This window comes from Trachypithecus francoisi, unplaced genomic scaffold (genome assembly GCF_009764315.1).
Source record: "Trachypithecus francoisi isolate TF-2019V2 unplaced genomic scaffold, Tfra_2.0 Lachesis_group4, whole genome shotgun sequence".
Lineage (NCBI taxonomy): Eukaryota > Metazoa > Chordata > Mammalia > Primates > Cercopithecidae > Trachypithecus > Trachypithecus francoisi.
The window spans coordinates 1715792-1739953 of NW_022681469.1; the positions used below are offsets into that span (position 1 = coordinate 1715792).

General features: G+C 49.7%; 1 protein-coding gene and 1 long non-coding RNA gene across 3 annotated transcripts in view; one reads left to right on the forward strand and one right to left on the reverse strand.

Moving 5' to 3' along the window:
• The window catches only part of PTPRN2 (protein tyrosine phosphatase receptor type N2), a 981520-nt gene that overhangs the window by 945255 nt on the left and 12103 nt on the right, over positions 1-24162 (forward strand). For both annotated transcript variants that reach the window (XM_033192278.1, XM_033192279.1), the window contains 4 exons: positions 1567-1686; positions 2877-3043; positions 8163-8216; positions 10684-10748. In XM_033192278.1, coding sequence (XP_033048169.1) covers positions 1567-1686; positions 2877-3043; positions 8163-8216; positions 10684-10748 — 406 coding nt within the window. The remainder of the gene's footprint in view (positions 1-1566; positions 1687-2876; positions 3044-8162; positions 8217-10683; positions 10749-24162) is intronic.
• LOC117072306 lies at positions 6601-10766 on the reverse strand. Its single transcript, XR_004432746.1, has 3 exons — positions 10558-10766; positions 9662-9805; positions 6601-7018 (listed from the first exon to the last, which is right to left on the reverse strand). It is a non-coding gene; the product is annotated as an uncharacterized LOC117072306 (long non-coding RNA).

Consider the following 24162-nt stretch of genomic DNA (forward strand, 5'->3'; position numbering starts at 1 on the left):
TAACCAAATCTTCAGAGAGCCGGGAAGGCGCCCCGTAATGAAGGGCGGACGCCAGAGCCAATGAGCGCGGCTTCCAGGCCGCGCGGATCCCCCCAGTCGACGGGGCTCCGTAATGTCACACTTGGGCGGCAAGGAGCCGAGTGCCGGATGATTAGTTTATGGTCTAGATCATTGTATTTTTATTACACTCATAAAATCTGTGTTTTTCCTCATTTTCGTAATGGCTTCCATGAGCTTCTCCACCTTCTGAAGGCACATTAAATTGTTATGTGATGGAAGTACCGATTTGGAGGAGCAGGTTTGAAAGCCTGAAAAGCTTAGCGTAAGAAACACGCTTTGAATTCTCATCTTGTTGTTGGATGGGCACTAAGGAGAAAGGAAGTGCGCGAATTTGAGCATAATTCATATTTATTTGTGGGCTTTTCGTAAATACTTCAGTTGGTTCCATTAGCTTCCAATGTAAATGATACACAGTGAGGTGCCCTATTTCAGCCCCATGAGAACATAAATCAATATTAAAAGAGGAAAATATCATGTATGTGTCTGATTTTTAAAATATAAATGTGAAATTCAGTAACATGCACTACGATGACAGCATTTTATATTTGAGATATAAGGTTTTTTAAATAACAAGATCTTAACTGGATTTTTGTATCTGTTTTTAAAAGAAATAGAAACTGTCTTGGATACCAAATTTACATCTAAATGCAGTTGCTTACAAACATTTCTGCCAAGTTAATGTAACCCATTGCAGAAAAAGCAGACCCCTCTTCACTCTATAATTTAATATGCTAATAAAAATCTACAAATGCCACATCAATGTGCCCCACAGGATTAATGGTTTTGGGTGATTAGGCTGTAAATGTTAAGATGTAGGGCTCACAGCCACAAGTAGCCAGTTGTGTTTGCAAAGAAGCGAGGTCAGAGGACTTTGTGTCTTTGTGATTTCTGTGTGTTTAAATGTGCTTTTGTTTATTGTGTTTCAATGTGGCTAATAAGAATTAGTAAATCAATTTGGTATTTGCTTTAATCTGAATAGTGTTGCCATATTTCGGTATAAACAAATGAAATTGCAGCAGTGCAGTGCTGCTTTTCCGTGATATAGTTTGAAAGGAAGCCCTTCGGAGACTGCTTCTGATAGGACAGCAGCTTCACAAAGCAAAGCATTTCTCTAGGTGAGCAGAATGACGCCACCAGCAAGCGAGGGTGTTGGCCGAGTTCCACTTGCACCACCTGGAGAAGTGCTGGCTGTTGTGTGTGGCATTATAGAAAGTTTCCTTTACAGATCAAAAGTTGGAAAGCCACACAGCTGAACCTAGAACTGAGGAAGCTCTAAATGGCATGGGATAAATTTGCAGGGATTTCTAATATTTCATGGAACATGCAAAGTATGGGCCAGTGCATTCAGAGACACTCAGGCAGCTGCGGAGTAAACATGTCTGAGAAAATGAAATAAATGTCCTGTGAATGGAATACATTTGGACTGTGCTTCCGAGTGCAGTAATTACACGTGTCACGCGGTGATGAGACAGTCACGCGGTGGCCACGGGCCTTCTTTGTCCACAGATGGTGTGGGAGAGTGGCTGCGTGGTGATCGTCATGCTGACGCCCCTCACGGAGAACGGCGTCCGGCAGTGCTACCACTACTGGCCAGATGAAGGCTCCAACCTCTACCACATCTATGAGGTACTCGGACCAGAACCACCCAGGCCGGGACCCGCCAGCTGGACGAGGAGCACTTGGGCCCCGCTCCTCCTCTGAATGGGATTCGTTATGGCCCCAGCAGCCTGGCCCCGTGCAGGGAGGCTCAGCACCCCCCAAGTTCAGGGGATGGAGGCTGAGCCACCCCCAGGGGCCATACTGCGCATGTGGATGCTTCACACGGCTGTGCGGTCATGAACCAGACCCTGGGAATGTGGTGTGGTTTTTATTTTTTAGATTTTCTAAATCCAAATGTTGACAGAGTAGAAAAACATTTGCCTCACAGCATGGTCCCGGTCCCATATAACAGGACTTTAAGTGGGGTCCGTCTTTAAAAAGAACCTGGCTCCCATCCTTGATGCCAGTGCCTGAGCCGTGTGGCCTCCCCGTGGCTCTGCTTGGAGTTTTGTGGCTGGATCATGTGACCTTTTTATTTGAGGATAACCTGCTGACCAGTTTATTTATCTCGCTGGATTTTCTGCCCATGTCAAGAATGAACTAAATAAACATAGGCAATTAAGCCAGCACTAGAATGCATGCTTTGATTCTGTTTGGCATTAAACGGAGTGAGAATGCCGAAGCTCCACAGGAGGAAGTGAGTTAGAGGCTTAAGTGTGAACCCTAAACCACACAGCTGTGGCTTTGGGGTTCCTGTAGAAACGCTTAGGCTGGGAAGTGCCTGCGCTCGGGTTCACATCAGCGTGCCTTGTGAGCCTTTTGCTTTTCCTGTTCTAGATCCAGGCGTGCACATCACGATGGAGTCTCACGTAGAGTGGAACCATTTAGCAGAACACATAGTTGTGTCGCTGGTTTTGTTTAAAAGTGTAATTTTTCTCTGGTTCCTTTCTTTAAGGGTTTATATAACATGGACATGCAAAAGACAAAAAGTAGGATACTTTTGGATTGTAACTTTTAAAAAAATTATGTGATGCTCAAGCCCCTAAATAACATTAAGCACACACACTCACACAGAGCTATCTTTAGCATAAGTGTTAACATTGGGAAGGTGGGAGGGGGCCGTGAAGCCGAGGGAACCCCCCTGTGCTGTGAAATGGGGCCTCTTTGCAGCACCAGCTTCTCTCGTCAGACATGGCCCTGGGCTCCTCAGTGCCTGCGGTTTGGTTCACGATGTCCACACTTGTCTCTGTCCCCCTCCCTCCTGCCCTCCCTACCAGGTGAACCTGGTCTCGGAGCACATCTGGTGCGAGGACTTTCTGGTGAGAAGCTTCTATCTGAAGAACCTGCAGACCAACGAGACGCGCACCGTGACCCAGTTCCACTTCCTGAGTTGGTATGACCGAGGAGTCCCCTCCTCCTCAAGATCCCTCCTGGACTTCCGCAGGTATAACGCACAGCCGGCTGGCAGGGCAGTGTGCGCTGAGTGCGCGGCAGAGGGGGAGTGATGCCAGCTTTCTGTGCTTCTAAGATGCCCCTCGCGCCAAGGGCAGCGTCTGTGTCAGCACTGCAGGGGGAAGGGAAGGGAAGCGAGAGGTAGGAAGTCTCCATTAACGGCACGTGTTAATTGTGAGTGATTTTCTAGTTTCAGAGTTATTAAAATGTGAGGGGGAATAGGCATCTTAGAATTGTGGAAATAGGGCCATTATTTTTGATAAGATTCTTCCACTGACAAAGAGCCTAAAGCGTATGAGCCACAGGATACTGATGGATAAAGCTCGGATTTTCAGTTGGATTCTCATCTGGCTGCGTGGTGGAAAGAGGTAACAAGTGCAGGCCCAGAAACCACCCTGGGTGATCTTGCAGGAAAGCCTGGAGACACTTAGCCCGTGGCTGTCTATATTTTTAGGGCTATTTTGAAACTGACCTTTTTAAAAAAATTCAGTTTTTTGTCCATTGCTCCAGTCCACTGGTCACCCAGTAAGTTGTCTGGTTTTAGAGTGTATTTATTGAACTGTTGAAATGAATGCTAGACTCTGTCTTACAGGAAGAAATTGACAATGAAAAAAAAAAAAGGCAGCATTTAAGACCACAGCTTTGATTGTGATAAACAGTCGGTCCACACTGGCTAGGTGGTGGTGCTTAGCGAATGAACCACCACAAGGAAAATGAAATTGTCAACAGCATCAATGACCAAGCTCTAAATTGTATAGAATATATCTTACATTTAACTGACCAGAAGGCTGCCTGTTGAGGAAAAGAGATAAATATCCAAACAAGGAGAATAAGAACCAAATGCATTTTAATCCAGTGCTGTGCCTCTATCATAAAGTGACTTGATTGTTAACAGTCACTCATCCTTGGGTCTACAGTTACGTCACTGGAGGGAGGTTAGCAAGACCAGGACTGTCATAAAGAAGGGATTTGGAATTCTCTGTGGAATTCTTGAATTTCTGAAGCTTATTACGATACAATTTCTTTTGCCTTTTAGTCTACATTGAAAAGCAAAATACAGTTTTTTGTAATTTGAATCAATAGCAATCAATCAAGAGCCCCTCCAAGGAGACACACAAATCTGGTGTCGCAGCCACAGCACACACTCAGTGGCCCCTGCCTGCCATCACCTTCCCTGGGGACGCAGAGCGTGGATCCAGAGTCCTGAGTACAACTACTATACACAGTTCCTAAAACAACTACTGTACACAGTTCCTTCCCTGCCCACCCTGATTTCCTGGCCATTATGTACATTTTCTCAACACAGATTTATTTCTAAAGACATACTATATGGAAATCTTACATAATTTCCTGAAATAGAGTCTTCAAAAAGCGGTCATTCCTGGCAAAATGGATGTAGCTACAAAGACAGCAATTCATCTTAACACCCCGTCTTTGTGTTCATCCAGTGTGTTTGCACATATATGCATATGGGCACGTTGCTACATCCATATCCATATATGGACTGGAACATGTACATCACCAACCCTCTGTGTTTACGATTCATCACCAAGAAAAATGGGATTCCCGAATTTCCCTTGTTCCACGGTCTGAGGAGATACAGCCTAAGAAGGTTTTTGTTAAATTCAAAAGTTAATGAACCCCCAGACACGGTTTTGAAAGCCACGTCGGAGTAGAAAGCTTTTCTTGCCTGCCTTACCTGGCACTGCCCAGCATTTCAGCCAAGGCCGCCTTTCATGTGTTACCTAGACAGTGGGTTTGAGTGAAAGCTTCACACTTAGACACGCATTGCCGGTGGTAGATTTTCTCTATAAAATAGCCACCCCGATTTCTCAACCAGAAAGGTGAGACCACTTCTGAAGACACCGGCCATCTTCATGCTACAGGGTTTCTTATCTTTGAACAATAGACGAGGCATTCTCACTCTGGCCTGGCGCCTTCGCCAGGCACCGAGATGTGTAATTAAATATTTCTGGAGCCCAGAGGGAGCACATTTACACTTTAAAGAGAAACTGCTAAGAGATAATTAGCATCACATGTGAGGGCTTTGCTTTAAATTCTCTCTCTCTCTCTCTCTCTCTCTCTCTCTCTCTCTCTCTCTCTCGTATTACTCTCTCCCTTCTTGCTGTGTGCAATGGCGCTCACTAACGCTGCTCACGGTAAAATGGACAAACCCTTACCTTGCCAGCTAATTAGCGGTGGCCAGTGTCATTTTTGTGATGTTGCAGCTAGTAATATGAGCCCAGTTGCATAGTCACAAAAGTGATCATTGGAAACTGTGACTGTCCTGCAGGGGGCGATGTGGGAAGCCCCTTTCTGAGACTCTAACGACCTCTGACCTTGCTTGCTGGTGCTTTGCATGACGGTGCACTCTCGCCCGGTTACCCGGGGGTTGGTTTGTATCACTAATCATTCTTTCTCAGTGAATTCCTGTTGTGGAAGTTTCTATAATATCAACTTTTCCTACTGTGGGAGACCTTTTGCTCACTGACGCTTTGTTCTGATGGAGTCAAATGAGGCAGCTGTGTCACCTTCCTGAATAATCCATGGTCTACAGCTTGGGTCAACTGGATGAACTCTTGTGTTCAATATGTCGTGGTTTTGCCTCTCTATTTGCGATGCTTTGCGTGTAACGATACAACTGCATGATCTTTGTAAATAAAGTCCTCAGCTGTGCCACACCCTGTATCTACACTGCACATGTCCTTGACTGCCTGTGGGTTTTTGTAAAAAGGTTGAGCACAGGTGGGGGCTGGTACGGATATGAAAATTACAGCGAAACCTTTCCAAGGCCACCAGGCACAACATGTCAGAGAAAATGGTATCTTACGTACACCGTGAGATCGACGCAGGAGTTTCAGGAGTGCGGAAGCAAGTCGAGGCTGTCATAGCCACAAATTCACTCACTAGGAGCATTTCCCAGCCAGGGGGGTTATTACTGCATTTTGCCAAAGCAGAAGCTGGCCATAAGCCACCGCTGTCTACCGACTTCTTACGCTGGCCTTTCCTCAAACCAGCACACTTTCTTCAAGCACATCTGGTTTGGGGGTTGGGGGTTGGTTTGTTTTACTGTTGCTTTTTTTGTGTACTTGGTCTCATGAGGAAAAATGAGCAACCCCTGATGACTGACAGGTGTGGACTTCCGGAAGCTGAGTTTAGTCTCTACGTAGAGTGGACCACAAGGCATGAAACACAGCAGGAAGCTGGAGGAGCAGAACTGAGGTCGTTCCCATTTGCAAGATTCAGAGGCTGAGCCATGTTCAGTAAACTCCTCTGCCAAAGGCAAAAGGCCTTTCAAAGCAAAGCCACGCACCATTTGGTCTGACAGTTGAGCCTGCTTGATTCTACATGTGCACACTTGTGCACATGCGTGCTCATGTCATGCACATGTGTGCAGTCTCATGCGCACACACATGGTCCTTACCCAGCTGGAGAGCTTCCCACCCCCATGCTGGGGTGCACCCCTGGGGCCCGGTATCCATTCTGTCATCAGGAGCCCTCAATGCTTTACAATCTGAGTCAGGAATGGGACATTTTAGAAGTAGACATGGTGGGTCTGTTTTCCAACCTGTTTATTCTCCAGGGACCAAGAATGTTCAAGGCCTTCTGGCATACAAGTGCTGTTACCTTTAAGGAGTTCACTGTTGTGCTCCCCGCCTCTCCCCAAAGCCTTCACACCACCGTGTGCCCCAGAAGCAACAAACACCTCTAACAGAAACGGCAATGCGGCCCTGGAGGCCATTGCTGGCTGTGCTGTGTCTGAGCCCGCCCCATTTTCAGGCATCAGCCTCATGTTTCACAGACCAGAGGGCAGAGGGATCAAGTGCCTCCTGGCTAGGCTGTGGCCGCGGCCCATCTGCAGGTGGGCACCCCGAGTCCAGGCCCCGCAGCTGCTCCTTTAACTCCCGTTGTGCCCTCCAGACTGGGCGTTCACACTCCCATCAGAAGGGCCTTGTTCTGGTAACTCCTAGGGGAATAGCAAGAGAGGAGGAGAAAGCTCTGTGGTTTGGGCTCCGCCGTATTCAAGCATCCCTCTGCTCATTGCTCACTGGACACTCACCTCCCCTCTCCCTCCACGGCCACCCTGCCCCTTCTGGCTTCAAAGGTTTGTAGAAAAGCAACCAGTTGATGGAATGTTTACTTTCCACTGACTATTTGGTGCTGAATAGGCAAGCCTTTGCAAAGAAACGTGACATTTTCCCATTTACGGTCCATACTCCCGTTTTTTTTACATTTGTTGCTTGTAGGAGTTCACGCAGCACATTTAAGAACACATCCCCTTCACACATGCTTTATTCCAATAACCTGAGATTCTGTCTTTAATTTACTTATTCAGAAATAGTTCACTGACAACTGGAATGGACCTACATAAACTTGTTTAGTTGTTTCACTTAATTTAAAAAGAAACCTGGAGTTTACAGAGTGAATTTTAAATCAGCTCTCTGTTTTGATTTAGGGGTTGGTTATGAAATCTTAAATGTATGCTCATTTCTAATTTTCACAACTTCTGATCTAAACTCTGCACAATGAAGTTGTTTGTATACTCAAAGTTATAAACACGGAAAGGACTTGTCTTGGACTTCATAGAGGTTTCTCCGTAATTTAGATATCCTTACCAAAAGCTGACAGGTCACAAATGCCCTTGAAGATGCTGTTTTTAGATAGTAGAGAAATAACAGTTTCCAATATGATGTCTGGACTGTAAGAAATTTTGAGCATAAATTGCAAAATTCAAAAATTCTAATGAAGAATCAAGATGTAGTGTAACGAAAGGTCAAGTCAACATAAGCAGAAACAGAAAGAGGAGAGCCTGCAGGGGTGGGGCAGGCGGGACGGGCCAGGAGTCCACTGGTTCAAAGCCTGGCACCCCTCCTTGGAAGGAGAAAGCAGTGTAAAGGTGTGACATGGGTTTTAAAGCTCCGATGAATAACATGTTGAGAAGAAGAATAAATGTTTGATATTATGTGTATAATTTTCATTTTCTCTGTCAAAACAAGCGATTGCAAAATGATTTCAAACACACACACCTTGGGCTTTGTTTTAATAGTTGTTTTGGATTAACGCAAAGTCTTAGTACACAACTATAACTTTTATCTCTCTTTTTATTTCAGAAAAGTGAACAAGTGCTACAGGGGCCGTTCTTGTCCAATAATTGTTCACTGCAGGCAAGTACAACTTTTAATCAATTAAGAAGTTTTGGCTGCCTCAAAAAACAATCTATGCAAGATGCTTAACTTTCTAATTGCTTAATAAATATAACTAACTGGCACTTCTAAGGAAACCAAAAATATAAACTTACTTTTCTATGCCATTTGGGTAAATACAGTTGGGCGTTGCTTGTATTATGTCTGTATCATGGCTTGCTTTTTTTTGCTAAAATGCACATGGCTTGCTTTTTTTTGTTTTTAAACTCTATCGCCCAGGCTGCAGTGCAATGGCATGATCTTGGGCTCACTGCAACCTCCACCTCCTGGGATCAAGCAATTCTCCTGCCTCAGACTCCCGAGTAGCTGGGATTATAGGCACCCGCCACCACACCTGGCTAATCTTTTTGTATTTTTAGTAGAGAGGAGGTTTCACCATTTGATCAGGCTGGTCTTGAACTCCTGACCTCGAATGATCCACGCACCTCGGCCTCCCAAGGTGCTGGGATTACAGGCGTGAGCCACCGCGCCTGGCCTCACATAGCATATTTTCTAGCAGCCCACGGTGCGGTGTCCTGCCTTCTACTCACCCATGAGCAGATCCTGCCACCTTACCTGTTCTTCAACCCTATGGTGCCATGACACAGAAACATCGAGACAATGTTTTCAGCCTGTTGCATTGTCTCAGCCACCAGGATGTTCAGCAGAGGCTCAGAACCCTCTGCAGACGGTGAGAAATGCTTGGGACCAGTTACGAACAGGGACGAAATCTGTCATTACTGGAGGTACAGCCACCTCCAGTTTATCCTGTGGGTTCAGGCCTCTTGGTAAAAATTCAGTGACTCATATCCTTAAGTATGTTAAAACCACCCATTAAGAATAGATTTTATGCAAAGAAAACTCAACGTAATAGTACTGTCTCTGCTGGACTTGATACCCAACTACTTTTGGTGAAGAACTCATATTCCATTTTTCTAGAAGTGTCTTACAGAATGTTCCTCCTGCCTGGAATAAAAAGGAAATCTGTCTCCAAAGAACAAACACCAAATCTGTCAAATCCAATCAAGAAGCATGTGTGTTTTGTGTGCGCATTCCTGTCTATGAGAGGGGAGGATGAAAATAGATTATGGTCTGTTGTCCTCAAAGAGTAGAGTAGAACATCTTTTACCCACAAATGTATCAAGACAAGCTACACTTAGTTGGAAGATTTTTGTAGTAGACCTTAAAATATTCATGTGAATATATGCTGTGGATAGAAGACAAGTGAGAAACGCACTCAGCAACCACAATGCTCACAGTGGCCCAGGCCGACCGCTTCTCCTCCTTGGTGATGCAGTGAGGGTGTGAGGATGTGAACGAGACGTTTTTGAAACATTTACCGTCCCAACTACAGCATTTTTCAACCATTTGTTTGAGGAAACAGGTTAAAGCCAAAATGTACTGATTCTTTACAATCAAAAACTCACCTCTAGGCTTCCATCGTTTCTTGGGATTACAGACGGCATAGAAAGCAGAACTGAAAGCGTGATATCTGCTGGGTAGTCACGTCTTTCTTGAAGTCTTGAGAGGGAAACATTTATTCTTTTTCCGGAAAGTCACAATTGATTTTGCTAGGATTATAAACGTAAAAGTTCCTCCATTTAAAAGCCAGTTGTGGGTGTGAGCCCAAGCCCTATGTACTTTTAAGTAGGCCTCTCAAACTCGTGCAACCCGGTGACAGTGTCTGCACGGGGGGAGGAAATGGCTTCACACATTCCTCATGAGGAAAGGATGGTGCTGAGGCTACTCTTCTTCCAGAAAAAAGGGGATTTTTTTTTTCCTTTGCTACTGTTGAGGTATTATTCAAAACATTTTTACAACTCTAGCCCAGATGGTAAATATTCCAATTATAGCTGGTGGGATGAGAAAGAGATGAAATGAGAGTGCTTTTTAAAGAATATGATTGAGTAACGACTGTTATGTCAATTTCTCCTTCTGAGAGGGAGGACCTGCGTTTAGAAAGGGCGGCAGGCAGCCTAGGGGGATGTGTCCAAAGTGTCCCTGCCTGCATGAGCCAGCAGGGTCCAGCCGCCCAGCGCCCTCCCCTCTGCGCTGGGGAGGTTGCCCAGCAACCCTAGAGAAAGCACCTTGCAGGTGTTTTCTATACAAATGCCATCAACTCTGACACAGTCAAACACTTAGTTCATTTTGCTCTGGCAAAATGTACCACATCTTTGGCCAAAGAGGTGGGAACAAGCAAGAGGCAAACACATCTGAGCACAGCAGCTCGTCCCACAAGCTGCTCAGAGGCTCAAAGCCCCCAGCGGCCTCCCTTCGCCCTCACTTGGATTCTCCCAGCCCGCGTCCTTCCTCCCCCACTCACATCCGCCATCCTTCTTTCCTCTCGCCGGCCCCACTTAAGCGTGAAGGAAATGGACTGTCACTAGCTGTGCGGTGGGTCAGGCTTCCGTGTGGACGGCAACTGTCATTTCTCTCCTTCTGTTGGCAGCGACGGTGCAGGCCGGAGCGGCACCTACGTCCTGATCGACATGGTTCTCAACAAGATGGCCAAAGGTGAGGCGCAGACACTGCCGCTTTGTTGTGGCTCCGAGCTGGGATGGCGTTGCCATGGCAACGCAGGGTGCCGTGTTCGCGGGAGGCCCTGGAAACCATTCGCTGATTGTTGGCCCTCTGCTGGGCCGTAGAAGGTGGTTTGCAGCAAGCACATTTGCTTCTGAGACTGGTGGTTCGTTACCTGCCTCTGTGTGCCGAGCACACGCGGGTCCTTGACAGGTGTTTGCCGCATAGGCTGCAGCGTTAACCTCGCAGCCGCGGAGAAACCACCCTCGGGCCCCTCAGTGTCGTTGCGGTGCAGAACGTCGCTCCGGTATTCGATGTACCTTCACCGTTGTTAAAACGGTATTTGCAGTAGAGTCACACTAAAAATATCCGTTAGTAATTGCCATCCAATGTCAGTCACCCCATCTCAAATGAGCCTTTAGCCCCTTTTGTGAATGTCCTTATCTAGGGAACCTGTGTGTGTGCTATGGGAGGCTTTCCTCTCGGAGACGGCACGGGGAGTCTTAGACTGAGGCCCGTGGTGGGAGGAGGTCAGGTGTGGCAGAGCGGGAGCATGCGCAGACGGCGTGGGGTGTCTTCGACGTGAGGCACAGAGTGCGAGGACGGGTCCAGCAGCAGCGTGGGAGAGCAGATCTGCGCGCGGGTCTGGCTCTGCCAGCAATGAGGCTTATCACTTTGGACAGAGCTTTTAACCTCTGTGGGATCCAGTTTTCTCCTACAAAAGCATGGGGATTGAGCTCTGGCATTTCTCAAAAGGTGGTCTCCAGAGCACCCAACCTCTAAGGTCATCTCTTTGAGTAGGGCTCAAAGAGAGAGGGCTCCCCAGCCAGGTGAGCTTGGGAGGAGGCACGCACTGAGTCTGCTCCTTGGGCATCACAGGGCAGGTGCACACGGAGAGGCCCTGAGGAGTCCAGGGCAGAGAGATGTGTCCAGCTTCCCTTGACTCAGCGCCTCTGACACTTACTTGAGAAGAGTCTGCATCAGCCTTGCCATACCCATTAGCGTCCCATGGAAGGTGGGAGGGCACTGAGATGGCAGCATCTCACGGTCTCTTTCCCAGCTGTGAATCAACAGTTCCCTTCGTCTCAACACACACGCATATATGTGTTCATATGGAGACCTCCACCTTCCAGAACATCCCATTCTTCGTCACTGGCCCCGTGACAGGAGCAGGCATTGATCATAGAAACAAGTTTCTATGCACTTCCATGAATGCCAGCAATTTTAAAATAAGCATTTTCCTTACTTCAGTTTCTTCTGGTTAACAAAAAAAAAAGACATAAATGTGTGAAGATAAAACAACAGCCATGACTTTATGGAGAAGGACTGGAGAGCCTGGGCAAGTTCTCCAGCATCCTGCAGTGGAGGGGAGGGCTGCAACCCAGCCCCACACCCCACACCCACCCGACACCACCAGCATCCTTTACTGGCTGCTGGGGAGAAATGAAATCAGTTTTTGTGCCACCAAATCTCATTTTAAACACCCAGGATTCGCTTAGTGGTGGGAATGGGCAAACAAAAACAAAATGCAAACACTCTGGTAATACTTTTAATCCTTTTTTGTTTGTTTGTTTTGGACATGACACAATCCTTTTTGTCATTTAAAAGTCCATTTTTCCTTGTCCATTAATGCTGCTGTGTCTTATCAAATATTTCTTTTTCTTTCCAAATTTACAGCTATTGGAGCTCAGAGCTATCCATGGAATTTGTATTTCTCCCCTTATCACGGGCCCTCCCTTCTTTCTCTCTCTCACACATAAAGATTTTCCTTCTCTTAAACCAAAATATCTTCAGAACGTTACGGATCATTTGATGTAAGTGTTTCTGACCAAGCCTGTGTTTGTGAACATGCGACGTGATGAGCTGCTGGGGAGTACCTGTGTTTCCAATGAAACCTGCCCATCCGGGGACCAGAAGCACGGGCAGGCAGCCGGATGCAGGTGGCCCCATTGCGCGTCTCCACAAGGATGGGATGGAGCCTGGGTTCTGAGTGGCTCAGGTTCACTCCACAGAGAAGGAAAATGGAGAAGTATGTCCCAGCCTCAAGACCCCAATGCGGGGGGCAGGGCTGGCATGTTGTCCAGGCACCTGAACCACTGTTCACTGGCTCCATTGTGGCATGTAATGTCAATTCCACTTTGAGAGTGGGCTCAGCTTTGGACAATACGCATGCAGCCATGTGGAACTGGCCAAAGAGGACCGGCGTGGGGCCTTTGCTGAGATGGGTGACCCCCCTCCTGTTCTTGACCTGCTCCTCTTTCCCTGGGGTGTGTGCGGTGTGAAATTCCCTGACCCGGGGCCCAGGCCATGGTCTCAGGAGAGATCAAAGGGCAGGCGGCCCCTCTGCCGGCTGAGGTGGGCCTTTCCCAGGCCTCCACACTGAGAGGCCGGGGTTTTGTTCTGGTGCAGGCTAGGCCCTGCCCGTGTGGCCCGGCGTCTTTGTCTGGCCTGAGAAGCCGGAGGCCCCTATTGCAGACCCAGCGTTTCTCAAATGATCAAAGGCCCAGAGCCCTGGACGTGAAACCTTTCTTCCCATTTTCCTTTCTGTAAAGGAATGCGTTGCAGAAGACCAGAGAACGCCCTTCCCAAGCTTCCTGGGCAGTGCCAGCACTGACGTTAGGGTCCTCCAGTCCTGTGTGCAGAGCCTCTGTGTGCTTTCAGCTCCACCAGCTGTGGCCGCAGACAGCAGAGCGGCACTTGTCCACACGGCCTGTCGGGGATTAAGGCCTTTGGGCCTAGTTTAAGGGCCTTTAAAAGCAAACTTGGAATAGTTGAAGTTCTTTCTCCACTGTCTAGTTTAGCAGCAAGTAGACAATGATGCAGTTTGGAGTGAAAGTCAACAGGCTCATGTTCTGCAAAGGGTTGTGTGGAGGGAAAGTAGGCACCAATCTGTGAAGCGCTTGCACATGTCATTTCTGTTGCAGCAGGTATGTTTCTAACTCATCGATAATAGATGATTGCATCGGAATCTGTTTTTAGGTAGCCTATTCCTCTCTCATTGAAGGGCTTGGCTCACATGTAGCAAAAAATGTTTTTTTCAAGCAAGATATTGTCCAAAGTTGTGCTTTTTACATTTTTGTCAGTGACCTCACTTACTGAGGGTATTTTTCTACTTCCCCACAATTTTTTAAAGGGATGAGGAGCAACCAGCACCGGGGGGGCTCCCCAGAGATCAGGTCGGCTGAGCCTATGCTAGGCGAGGTTAGGCTTCACTCCCCAGGGGCCAGCACCGAAATGCAGTGGCCGAGAAGTGTGGCCATGCTGCCGCAGCATTCCCACCAGGGTCTGCGCCTGGGCCAGAAGAGGGTGGCTGTGGGGCCCCAGGTGCCATGGAGGCCATGCCAAGCAGATGCCATATGGCCCCCCCACGGCTGTGATTGTTGACAAGATGCAGAGTGTGTCTGGGGGGGACTCATTTCTTCTGTCTGGCAGGAGCCACACAGACTGGGAATTTTGTGTTCCAACATGAATCCCCATGGCTTGTGAACCCATGCTGGAGTGACCTTTAAACTTCAGCCAGCTAGGAGAACGTTCCTAAGTAATCTCACGGAGTGAATGTGAGTGTGTGGTGGGGTGTCCACACAGGTGCAGATCCAGCCCCAGCTCTCAGACTCAGCGACTGGACCGGGTACTGTTGTGTGTGTGGATACACATCTCCTCGCCTGTGGGGAGGGATCATTTCCGTTCTTTGTTTCTGTGAATCTGACTATACTGCGCACCTCATCTAAGTGAGTGATGCGACGTCTGTGCTTCTGTGACTGGTGTATGTCACTTTGCATAATGCCTTCAAGGTTGGCCTGTGTTGTGGTAAGTGACAGCACTAACTTCTTTTCATGACTGACTAATATTCCATGGCACAGATGGACCACATTTTGAGGATTCATTTGCGTATTAATGGACATTGCCATTGTTTCCAGCTTTGGGCTGTTGCGAGAATTCCTGCTGTGAATGTGGATCTGCAGATGCCCACTCGCATCCCTGGAGCTGTCCCTGGGGCGGAACAGCCACATTGACCGTAATTCTCTTTACCTCTTGGCTGTTTGATTACAGCCATCCCAGTGGATGAGTGGATCTCACTGTGGTTTTAACGTGCATTTCCCTAACAACTAGTGACGCTGAACATCCTTTAATGGCTTATTGGTCATTCAACTTGTATCAACTTGAGCAAAATAGACATTTCAAGTCCCTTGCCCATTTCTGAGGTGGGCTGTTCGGTTTTTTTCTGGTTGAATTCTAAGAGTTCTTTATATATTCTGAATACTACTCCCTTATCATATATGTAATTTGCAAGCATTTTCTCCCATTATGTCAGGGTTTTTTACTCTCTTTTGATAGTGTCTTTGTTACACAAAAGTGTTCAATTTTGATGAAGTCCAGTTTATCTTTTTAAAAATCTTTTTCTTGTGGCTCACACCTGTAATCCCAGCACTTTGGGAGGCCGAGGCGGGTGGATCCCCTGAGGTCAAGAGTTCGAGACCAGCCTAGCCAACATGGCAAAACCCAGTCTCTACTAAAAATACAAAAATGAGCCAGGTGTGGTAGTGGGTGCCCGTAATCCCAGCTACAAGGGAGGCTGATGCAGGAGAATCACTTGAACCCGGCAGGTGGAGGTTGCAGTGAGATGAGATCGTGCCATTGCACTCCAGCCTGGGCAACAAGAGAGAAACATACCTCAAAAAAATTTTTTTTTCTCTTTTTTTTTTCCTGTGCTTTTAGTATCATACCCGAGATATTTTGACCAAATCCAACATCACAAATATCTTCTCCTATCTTTTCGTAGATCTCCCTCCTATATTTTCTTCACTTTTAAGGGCAGGTTCCAGTAGTAGATGGAAGACTGCCTGTGGGAAGCGAGAGGGGCTATGGAGCAGAGAGCCCGTGGCCTCAAGCATGTGCAAGAGCACCTGGGTCTGATCTGCTGTGCGTGGTGAAGCGGGAGCACGTGGGTCCTGATCTGCTGTGGGTGGTGACGTGGGAGCACCTGGGTCCTGATCTGTGCGTGGTGAAGCAGGAGCACGTGGGTCCTGATCTGCTGTGCGTGGTGACAGCAGAACGTCTTAGCGGAATCGTGTTTTATGGCTCCCCGGACTTTGAAGGCCTGCCGCCCTCCAGAGCCGCCTTGTTTTGTACAGTAGCCACATGTGGTTCCTTAGAGTCGCTAAAATTGGATAAAGTTTACAAGTCAGCTCTTCAGTTGTACCAGCTGCGTGATATAGCCACCATAGCTATGCCAGGCGGTGAAGCTGGAAGCCACTCCTGCCGCCACAGCAGGTCCCGGTGGGCCACACGGCTCCACGGTGGCACTACGGTGGCTCCTGACTACACCCTCACCCTCTTCTCATCTCGCTGGGCCCAGCCCCGTCACCCCTCCTGTGCTGGTCTCCCCGTTCCATTTTCCCCTCCTGATCAGGTCTCACACAGCAGTCAGTGAGATGCTTTAGACAGAAAGACCTTGGGTGGCTGCCTCAGCCCCGGAGCTGTCCCCAGAGCCCTGGGCAGGCTGGCCACTGCCCGTCCGCCTTGGTGGGTTACGCTGGATCCTTCAGCTCCAGGATTCAGGGCTTTGCAGGTTCTTTTCTGTGGCGTGGGGGGTGCAGCCTTCCCCTCCCCAGGGCACACCCCCCACCGTCTGGCCTCTCTGGAGTCCCACTGGTTCATTCCTTCTCTGGCAGATGCCAGGGTAAACCGTGAACATGTGGCTCCAGCTGGTGGCAGGGCAGCATCCACTGCATGCTAGGTCCATGCTGATGCTGGTTTGGCACCTACTGCCTGCCAGGCGTGGGTTCTGAGGGCAAAACAGGGAAGCCCCATCCTCCCGCCACATCTTCCTGCTCTGCCGAGAGACAGGGAAGGGGTCTGTGGCTGCAGGGTGGTGGGGAGCAGACAAGGACACCCCCAGATGCGGAGACGGCAGCTTCACTCACAGGCCGGGGCTCAGGAAGACTGGCAGAACGCGTTTCACCAAATGGAGAGGCCCTAGGGGCTGTCCATTCTGACCACTTTGTTGCAAGCTGAGGAAGCAGTTGCTGGAAGGGGTCCGAGGGGCCATCCATTCTGACCACTTTGTTGCGAGCTGAGGAAGCAGTTCTGGGAGGTTGGGTGACTTGCCTCAAGGCCTCCAGCCAGCCGGGGTCAGATGCAGAACCCTGCTTAGTCTGCAAAGGCTCAAGGCCCCAGAGGGAGGATGGTGGACGGCACACGACCCCAGGAATGGTGCTCAGAGGCACAGCGTGGTGTGTTCCAGGGCTCCAGGGACAGAGGGGCAGCTTAGCTGGGGAGTTCGTTTGGGGCTGTCATGGAAACTACCGGAGGAAGAGGAAACTGAGGGCCAATGGTGGGGCCTGGGCCGCTGAGCTCAGCTCTCTCTGGGCACAGCCTGGAGTCTACAGGGAAGTGGGAGAACCCAGGCAGGTGCTGGGGGACCGGCCAGGCAGTGCAGGACCAGAGGGCAGGAGGACCGGCCGGGCAGTGCAGGACCCAAGGGCTGAGGGGATGGCATGGCCAGGCAGTGCAGAACCAGACAGCCGGGGGACCAGCTGGGCAGTGCAGGACCGAGAGGGCCGGGGGATGGAGCTGGAACTGAAGAACAGGCCGGCTCAGCCGCGGGGCCCAGGAGAGGGTTGAGCCGGACAGAGCCACACATTTGGGCACCAAGGGAAGGAGGTGCAGTTACGTGGGGTTCAGCCTTCTGCAGACGAGACTTAGGGGGACGTGAGGGCTGGGCAGAAATGGGAAAGCTGAGCGGGAGACGTCTCGCTTTCATGTTTGGCTGAAACGTGAAAACACGAAGTGTTAGCGGGAAGGGGACCTCACAGGCACGGTTGGCCCGTGGTGTCTCTTGTCTCGCTCAGGCAAGTTTCAGGCTGAGACAGTGCCCAGAATTGGGTGAGGTGGGAGAAGGGAAGGGGAGAGGGAGCCTGTCTGCACCCTTCTCTTTAAGGGAGAAATTGCCTTCCGTCGGGCAGCAGCAGGGCCTCCTGCACTGCGCGTTGTTTATTTTCCGTGCCTTTCCTTCCCCTGAGCTTTTCTGGTGCAAGAGAAACAGTGAGGGATGTGGGGCGTGAAGTGTCCCCAGGTTCCTGGGCCGGTCTGCAGTGCCCTGTCCCGTGTAAGGGGCAGACGATGGACACTGGTTGGAGCAGCGGTCCAGGGGCGCGGCTGACCCAGCGGTGTGGCTGACCCCACCCAGGCAGGGCACAGGCGGGGCACAGGCGGGCACAGGCAGGCCCTGGTGTTGATCGCCAGCTGGGAGCGTGAGGACAGTGTGAGACCCACTGGTCTTGGGAAACACACGCTGGGTATCCGTGTGGGCAGCACTGCCCACCATCCTTCGATGGTCTCCTTGGGCGTCTTCGTCCCTGTGCATGCAGCCGTCCTCACTGAGTGTACCAGCTCATGAGTCTCCCACCTGCAAGGGGTCAGGCCGGCCCTGCTGAGCCAGGGTTCACACAGCCTGGCTGCAGGGGCTCCTCACCCACTCCAGGGTCTGATGTCCTCACCTGGGCAGTCCTCTGCTTCTCCTCATGGACACGCAGACACCTCAGGCCCATTGGATGCCGAAAGATGTCGTTCAGGTCCCACCTGGCCGAGGGCCGTCCCTTCTGCAAGCTCCCTCCTTGGTCCCAGGTGCTGGCACCAGCCCATCCAGGCCCAACCAGGCCCTCCCCTCCCTCCAACACAGGACTTGCTGGCACACATTTAGGGGTCAGACCACGCCAGCAGGAGCTGGACAAGGCTGCAGCAAGGGAGCTGGCAGCAGGCAGCCCCTGAGGATGTGGGAGAGAACACAGGAGAGAGACAGGGCTGGGGGGCCACAGCCCTGTGGGGGCAGTTGTGTCGCCCTCAGGGCATCGCGCAAGTGCTGGTCCCTGAGTCCACGTGTTTCTGTTCAAACTCCTATTTGGAAATTCAGGAGGGGATCAAAGTCCTGCCCTCCGAGGTTCCGGTTGCAGACACAGCTCCACGGTCCAACCTGGCCCAGCGTGCGCACTCCCCTGCCTGATTCTGCTCCCTGCTGCCCGGCAGTCACTCCTCCGTCTCAGTCGCTGGATCCTCTCCTTCCTCCTCTGTGCGCATCCTGCTCACGGCCTGGTTGCTCCGTTTCCTGTGGTGCAGCCGCCCTCCCCAAACAGTCTGTGATCCCCCCCTCCGTCTCCCCTCCTCTCACACCCACCTACTCCATCCTTCCCTCGTTCCTCTGCTCGTCCAGCTGTGCTCTGCCACTCCCTGTTCTGGGATTCAAGGGGCCCGTGCGGAGGGCTGCAGGGGTCTCCCTGTTGTCCTGGAGGCATCTCCCAGAGCATCGTCCCTGCCCAGCCCTCAGGCCCAACATCCTCCATCCAGACCCTGAGGGGCTGTCCCCAGAGGAAGCGGGGTCCCCCAAGTCCTTTCCTGGCGCCTGAAATCCAGGCACGTGCAGCCTGGCCGTTTGGTAGTGGGGCTCCCTCATGGTGTTGAATAGGATGCTGGGGGTCCCCCGTTGAAGTCAAGGTGCTGCAGGGGGTCGCACGCTGTCCTGTGGAATCAGTAATCCTCACGCAAGATTCTTCCAGACGCACAGCAACTACGTGAGACAGAACTTGCATGTGGGAAGGGCAGCAATCCCGTGCAGTGTCACACAGCCCCTCGTCTCCCTCCTCGGCCTCTCCTGTGCTTCCATTTCTCCTGTTTCTGAGGTCAAATGGTGCCAAGTGTCCTTGGCCATGAGCCCACAGGCGTGGGACAAGGTCTCCGTGCTTTTACTATAAGCCACAGAACTGAGTCAATGCGTAACTGGCCCTGTCCCCAGCCCAGGCACTTTCTGAACCCAAAATAGACTCAGGGGGACTGAGGCAGCTGCCGGGCCTGAAGGAGCAAGAGGGAGGAGAGCCTGGCCTGTGCCCTTGCAGGAGAGATCCCACCAGACCCCCATAAAGGCGGGGCCCCCAGGAGCAGTAATACCAGTGGTCAGTGCAGCCTGGGAGGGGAGCTGGCTGCGTTCGTCACACATCCCCACTGGACCAGTGCGTGAGCACCTTTCAGGTTAAAGGTGCAAGTGGTGTGTGCATGTTCCAGGCAGCATGAGAAGGGTTGCCTTGGGTGGGCCCCCTGTTCTCTTCTACATGTGCAATATTCACAGTTTGGTGTGATCGTTACTCAGCTGCAGACGCCTCCTGAATGCCATTTACCGCACATGCGTGTTGATTCTGACGTAGGTGTCGAGGGCCTAGCCACATCCTGGAGCTCCCCGTGTGGGTGTGTGTGCTCTGCACCGACCTGGGAATGGCTGTGTGCCCTACCCCATCACACAGACGCTCCAGGATGTACCTCAGCACTCCCCTGCCTTGGGGCTCTGGTGCCGTTCCCAAACCTCTTCTGTCAGCACAGACGCTGCGTTTGCGTCTTGGTCCTGCCCCGGTGCACTGGCACTGGTTGTGCAGGGCAGGTAGGTGGGGTGGCAGCAAACTGCAGTGGGCACCGCGTTGCACCAACGTGCATGTGTTTGCACACAGATGGGACTCCGACTTGCGGAGCCATCATATCCGTTTTTCCCTTTTAACAATCCCCCCTTGAATCGTGAAGCTGTGCTCGCCTGCACAGCGGTGCCGAGGTCTGGCGCCTCCGCGTTGATGCTGCCAGCACCTCAACAGTATTAGGGGATGGTCCAGCAGTCGATAGAAACTTATCAGGGTATTTTGCACAATTCCCTGTCCTCCTGGAGTATTAGGGGATGGTGACTTTAAAACGACAGTACTCATTTATACACTTCTACATTTTGTTTAACTTATATTTTTTATAAGGACCTGGAGGCGTCTCAGTTTCTCCAAAAGAAGGATTTAGAATTTGTTCAAAGGAAAAAAAACATAAGAAGTAGCTAGTTTGTTATGATTCTGATTTACGTGATTTTCAAGTGAATAAGATGCAGATTTGCGTCCTTTGATTCCAGCAAAGTGTCGTAACATAGACCATATAATTTATCTGGAAGGTCAGCAAAAAAAATCCTGCTTATAATTTTCATAAGTCTTTAGTTAAGATCATCCAGGAAAGATGTGAAGTAAAAACTCAGCACCGAAGGCCCAGGACAGTGTGTGCATGTGTGTGTGTGATGGGTGTGGGTGTGTGGGCGTATGCATGCCCGTGTGTACATGTGTGCATCCACGTGGCTGTGTGCATGTGCGCAGCATGAGTGTGTGATATTGGGTATGAAATGTGCGGTGTGAGCTGTGTTCTGTGTGTGTATGCGTGTGTATGATGTGTGTGATCCTGAATGTAGGAATAATGGATGTGCATGTATGATGTGGGGTGTACTGTGAGAGTGTGGGGTGTCGGTGTGTGTGTGCATGTGTGTAGGATGTGAGTGTTCTATGGTGTGTCCATGCCTGTGTGTATGTGTGTGTGCATATGTATGACCTATATAAGTGGGGTGTGTGTGTTTGGTGTGTGCACGCCTGTGTATGTATGTGTGTGTGCATGTATATATGACATGAGTGTGGATGTGCATGTTGTGTGAGCGTGTGCATGCCTGTGTGTATATCTGTGTGTGTGTATGTATGACACGAGTGTGCTATGTGCATCTTGTGTGGATACGTGCATGCCTATGTATATGTGTGTGCATGCATGTGCATATATATGACATTGTGCATGTGTGTGCGTATGTGTGACATCAGCGTGGGGTGTGTGTGTTGTGTGGGCATGTGCATTCCTGTGTGTATATGTGTGTGTGCATGTGCATATGTATGACGTGAGCGTGGGTGTGTTGTGTGTGCATGCCTGTGTGTATACATGTGTGCATGTGTGTGCATATGTATGAAGTGAGTGTGGGGTGTGCATATTGTGGGCGTGTGCATGTGTATGTGTGCTTGTATGTGCGTATGTATGACATTAGTGTGGGGTGTGAGTGTAGTGTGAGCATTGCACACATGTGTATGTGTGTGGGCATGTGTGTATGTATGACGTGAGTGTGGGATGTGCATGTTTGGGTGTGTGCATGCGTGTGTGCCTGCATGTGCATATGTATGACATTGTGCATGTGTGTGCGTATGTGTGACATCAGCGTGGGGTGTGTGTGTGTGGGCATGTGCGTTCCTGTGTGTATATGTGTGCGTGCATGTGCATATGTATGACATGTGAACGTGGGTGTGTTGTGTGCATGCCTGTGTGTATATCTGTGTGCATGTGTGTGCATATGTATGAAGTGAGTGTGGGGTGTGCATATTGTGGCGTGTGCATGTGTATGTGTGCTTGTATGTGCGTATGTATGACATTAGTGTGGGGTGTGAGTGTAGTGTGAGCATTGCACACATGTGTATGTGTGTGGGCATGTGTGTATGTATGACGTGAGTGTGGGATGTGCATGTTTGGGTGTGTGCATGCGTGTGTGCCTGCATGTGCATATGTATGACATTGTGCATGTGTGTGCATATGTGTGACGTCAGCGTGAGGTGTGCGTGTTGTGTGGCATGTGCGTTCCTGTGTGTATATGTGTGCGTGCATGTGCATATGTATGACATGTGAACGTGGGTGTGTTGTGTGCATGCCTGTGTGTATATCTGTGTGCATGTGTGTGCATATGTATGAAGTGAGTGTGGGGTGTGCATATTGTGGGCGTGTGCATGTGTATCTGTGCTTGTATGTACATATGTATGACATTAGTGTGAGGTGTGAGTGTAGTGTGGACATGTGCACACATGTGTATATGTGTGTGGGCATGTGTGTATGTATGACATGTGAGTGTGGGATGTGCATGTTTGGGTGTGTGCATGTGTGTGCCTGCATGTGCATACGTATGACATGGGGTGTGTGTTTTGGTGTGTGCATGCATGTCTATGTGTGCACGTGCATATGTATGACGTGAGTGTGAATGTGTTTGGGTGTGTGCATGCCTTTCTGTGTGTGTGTGCATGTGCATATGTATGATGTGAGTGTGAGTGTGTGTTGTGTGGTGTGTGCATGCCTGTGTGTATATGTGTGTGCATGTGCATATGACGTGAGTGTGGGTGTGAGTGTTGTGTGGTGTGTGCATGCCTGTATATATATGTGTGTGCGTGTGCGTATGTATGAGTGTGGATGTGTGTGTTGTGTGGTGTGTGCATGCCTGTGTGTATAGGCGCGTTTGCATGTGTGTATGACGTGAGTGTGGGTGTGTGCCTACATGTGTATGTGTGTGCATGTATGTATGACATGAGTGTGGCTGTGGGTATTGTGTGGTGTGTGCATGCCTGTTTGTGCATGTGTATATATATGACGTGTGTGTTGTGTGGTGTGTGCATGCCTATATGTGTGTGCATGTGTGTATGTATGACATGGGTGTGTGTGGTATGTGCATGCCTGTGTGTATACGTGTGTGTGCATGTGCCTATGTATGACATGAGTGTGGATGTGTGTTTGGGTCTGTGCATGTATGTGTATGTACGTGCATGTGCATATGTATGATGTGAGTGTGGGTGTATGTGTTGTGTGGTGTGTGCATGCCTGTGTGTATATACATGTGTGTGTGCATGTATGTATGTATGATGTGAGTGTGGGTGTGTGGTGTATGCATGCCTGTGTGTATATGTGTGTGTGTGCATGTGTGTATATATGACGTGTGGGTGTGCATGTTGTGTGCATGCCTCTGTGTGTGTGCATGTGCGTATGTATGATGTGAGTATGGGTATGTGTTGTGTGGTGTGCACATGCCTGTGTGTATGTGTGTGCGTGTGCATATATATGACGTGGATGTAGGTGTGTATTGTGTGGTGTGTGTATGCCTCTGTGTGTGTGTGTGCATGTGCATATGTATGACATGAGTATGGGGGTGTGTGTTGTTTGGGTGTGTGCATGTGCGTGTGCACATGAAAATACCCCAGACACAGCAGAAATATCCCAGCCTGGGTGAGTGAGGAGCTCTGCGCCTCTCAGGGCACAGGAACTGTTCCACTTCATTCCTTATCTGGATTCGTAATAATCACCGTGTGTCCTTAATTCAAATGCATTTAGTTAGGACCAAGCTTTTCTTCAGTTCTTCCAGAGGGTGGAGTTGAGAAAATTTTCTCCTGTAAGTAAAGGCCTCTCTCTCTTGAACACTTGGCACACATTGTCTTTTTTACTTTCAAGAAAAAAAGAATACATTGCATCCCTGCCGTCTGCAAAACCTCTGAGTAAAATTGTAATAAACTTACCTGCACTCATCCAGTTGTTATCCATGAACAGGCTGCTGGAAGCCACGCGGAAGAATGACAGTCGGGAGGCGGTGATGATGGTCCTTCCGGCACACCCCATCCGTCCGTGTTCACTCTGTTTACTGGGAGGATGTGGTCTAGGGCCATGAGCTGAATCACACGGCTCGGTCAGCCAAGAGCCAGAGTCCAGAAGAAATGAAACAGGCCTTGTAAAGAGACCCGGTGGCATATTTGCTTGGTTTTCTTTAACTTCAAATGGATTCTTTCAT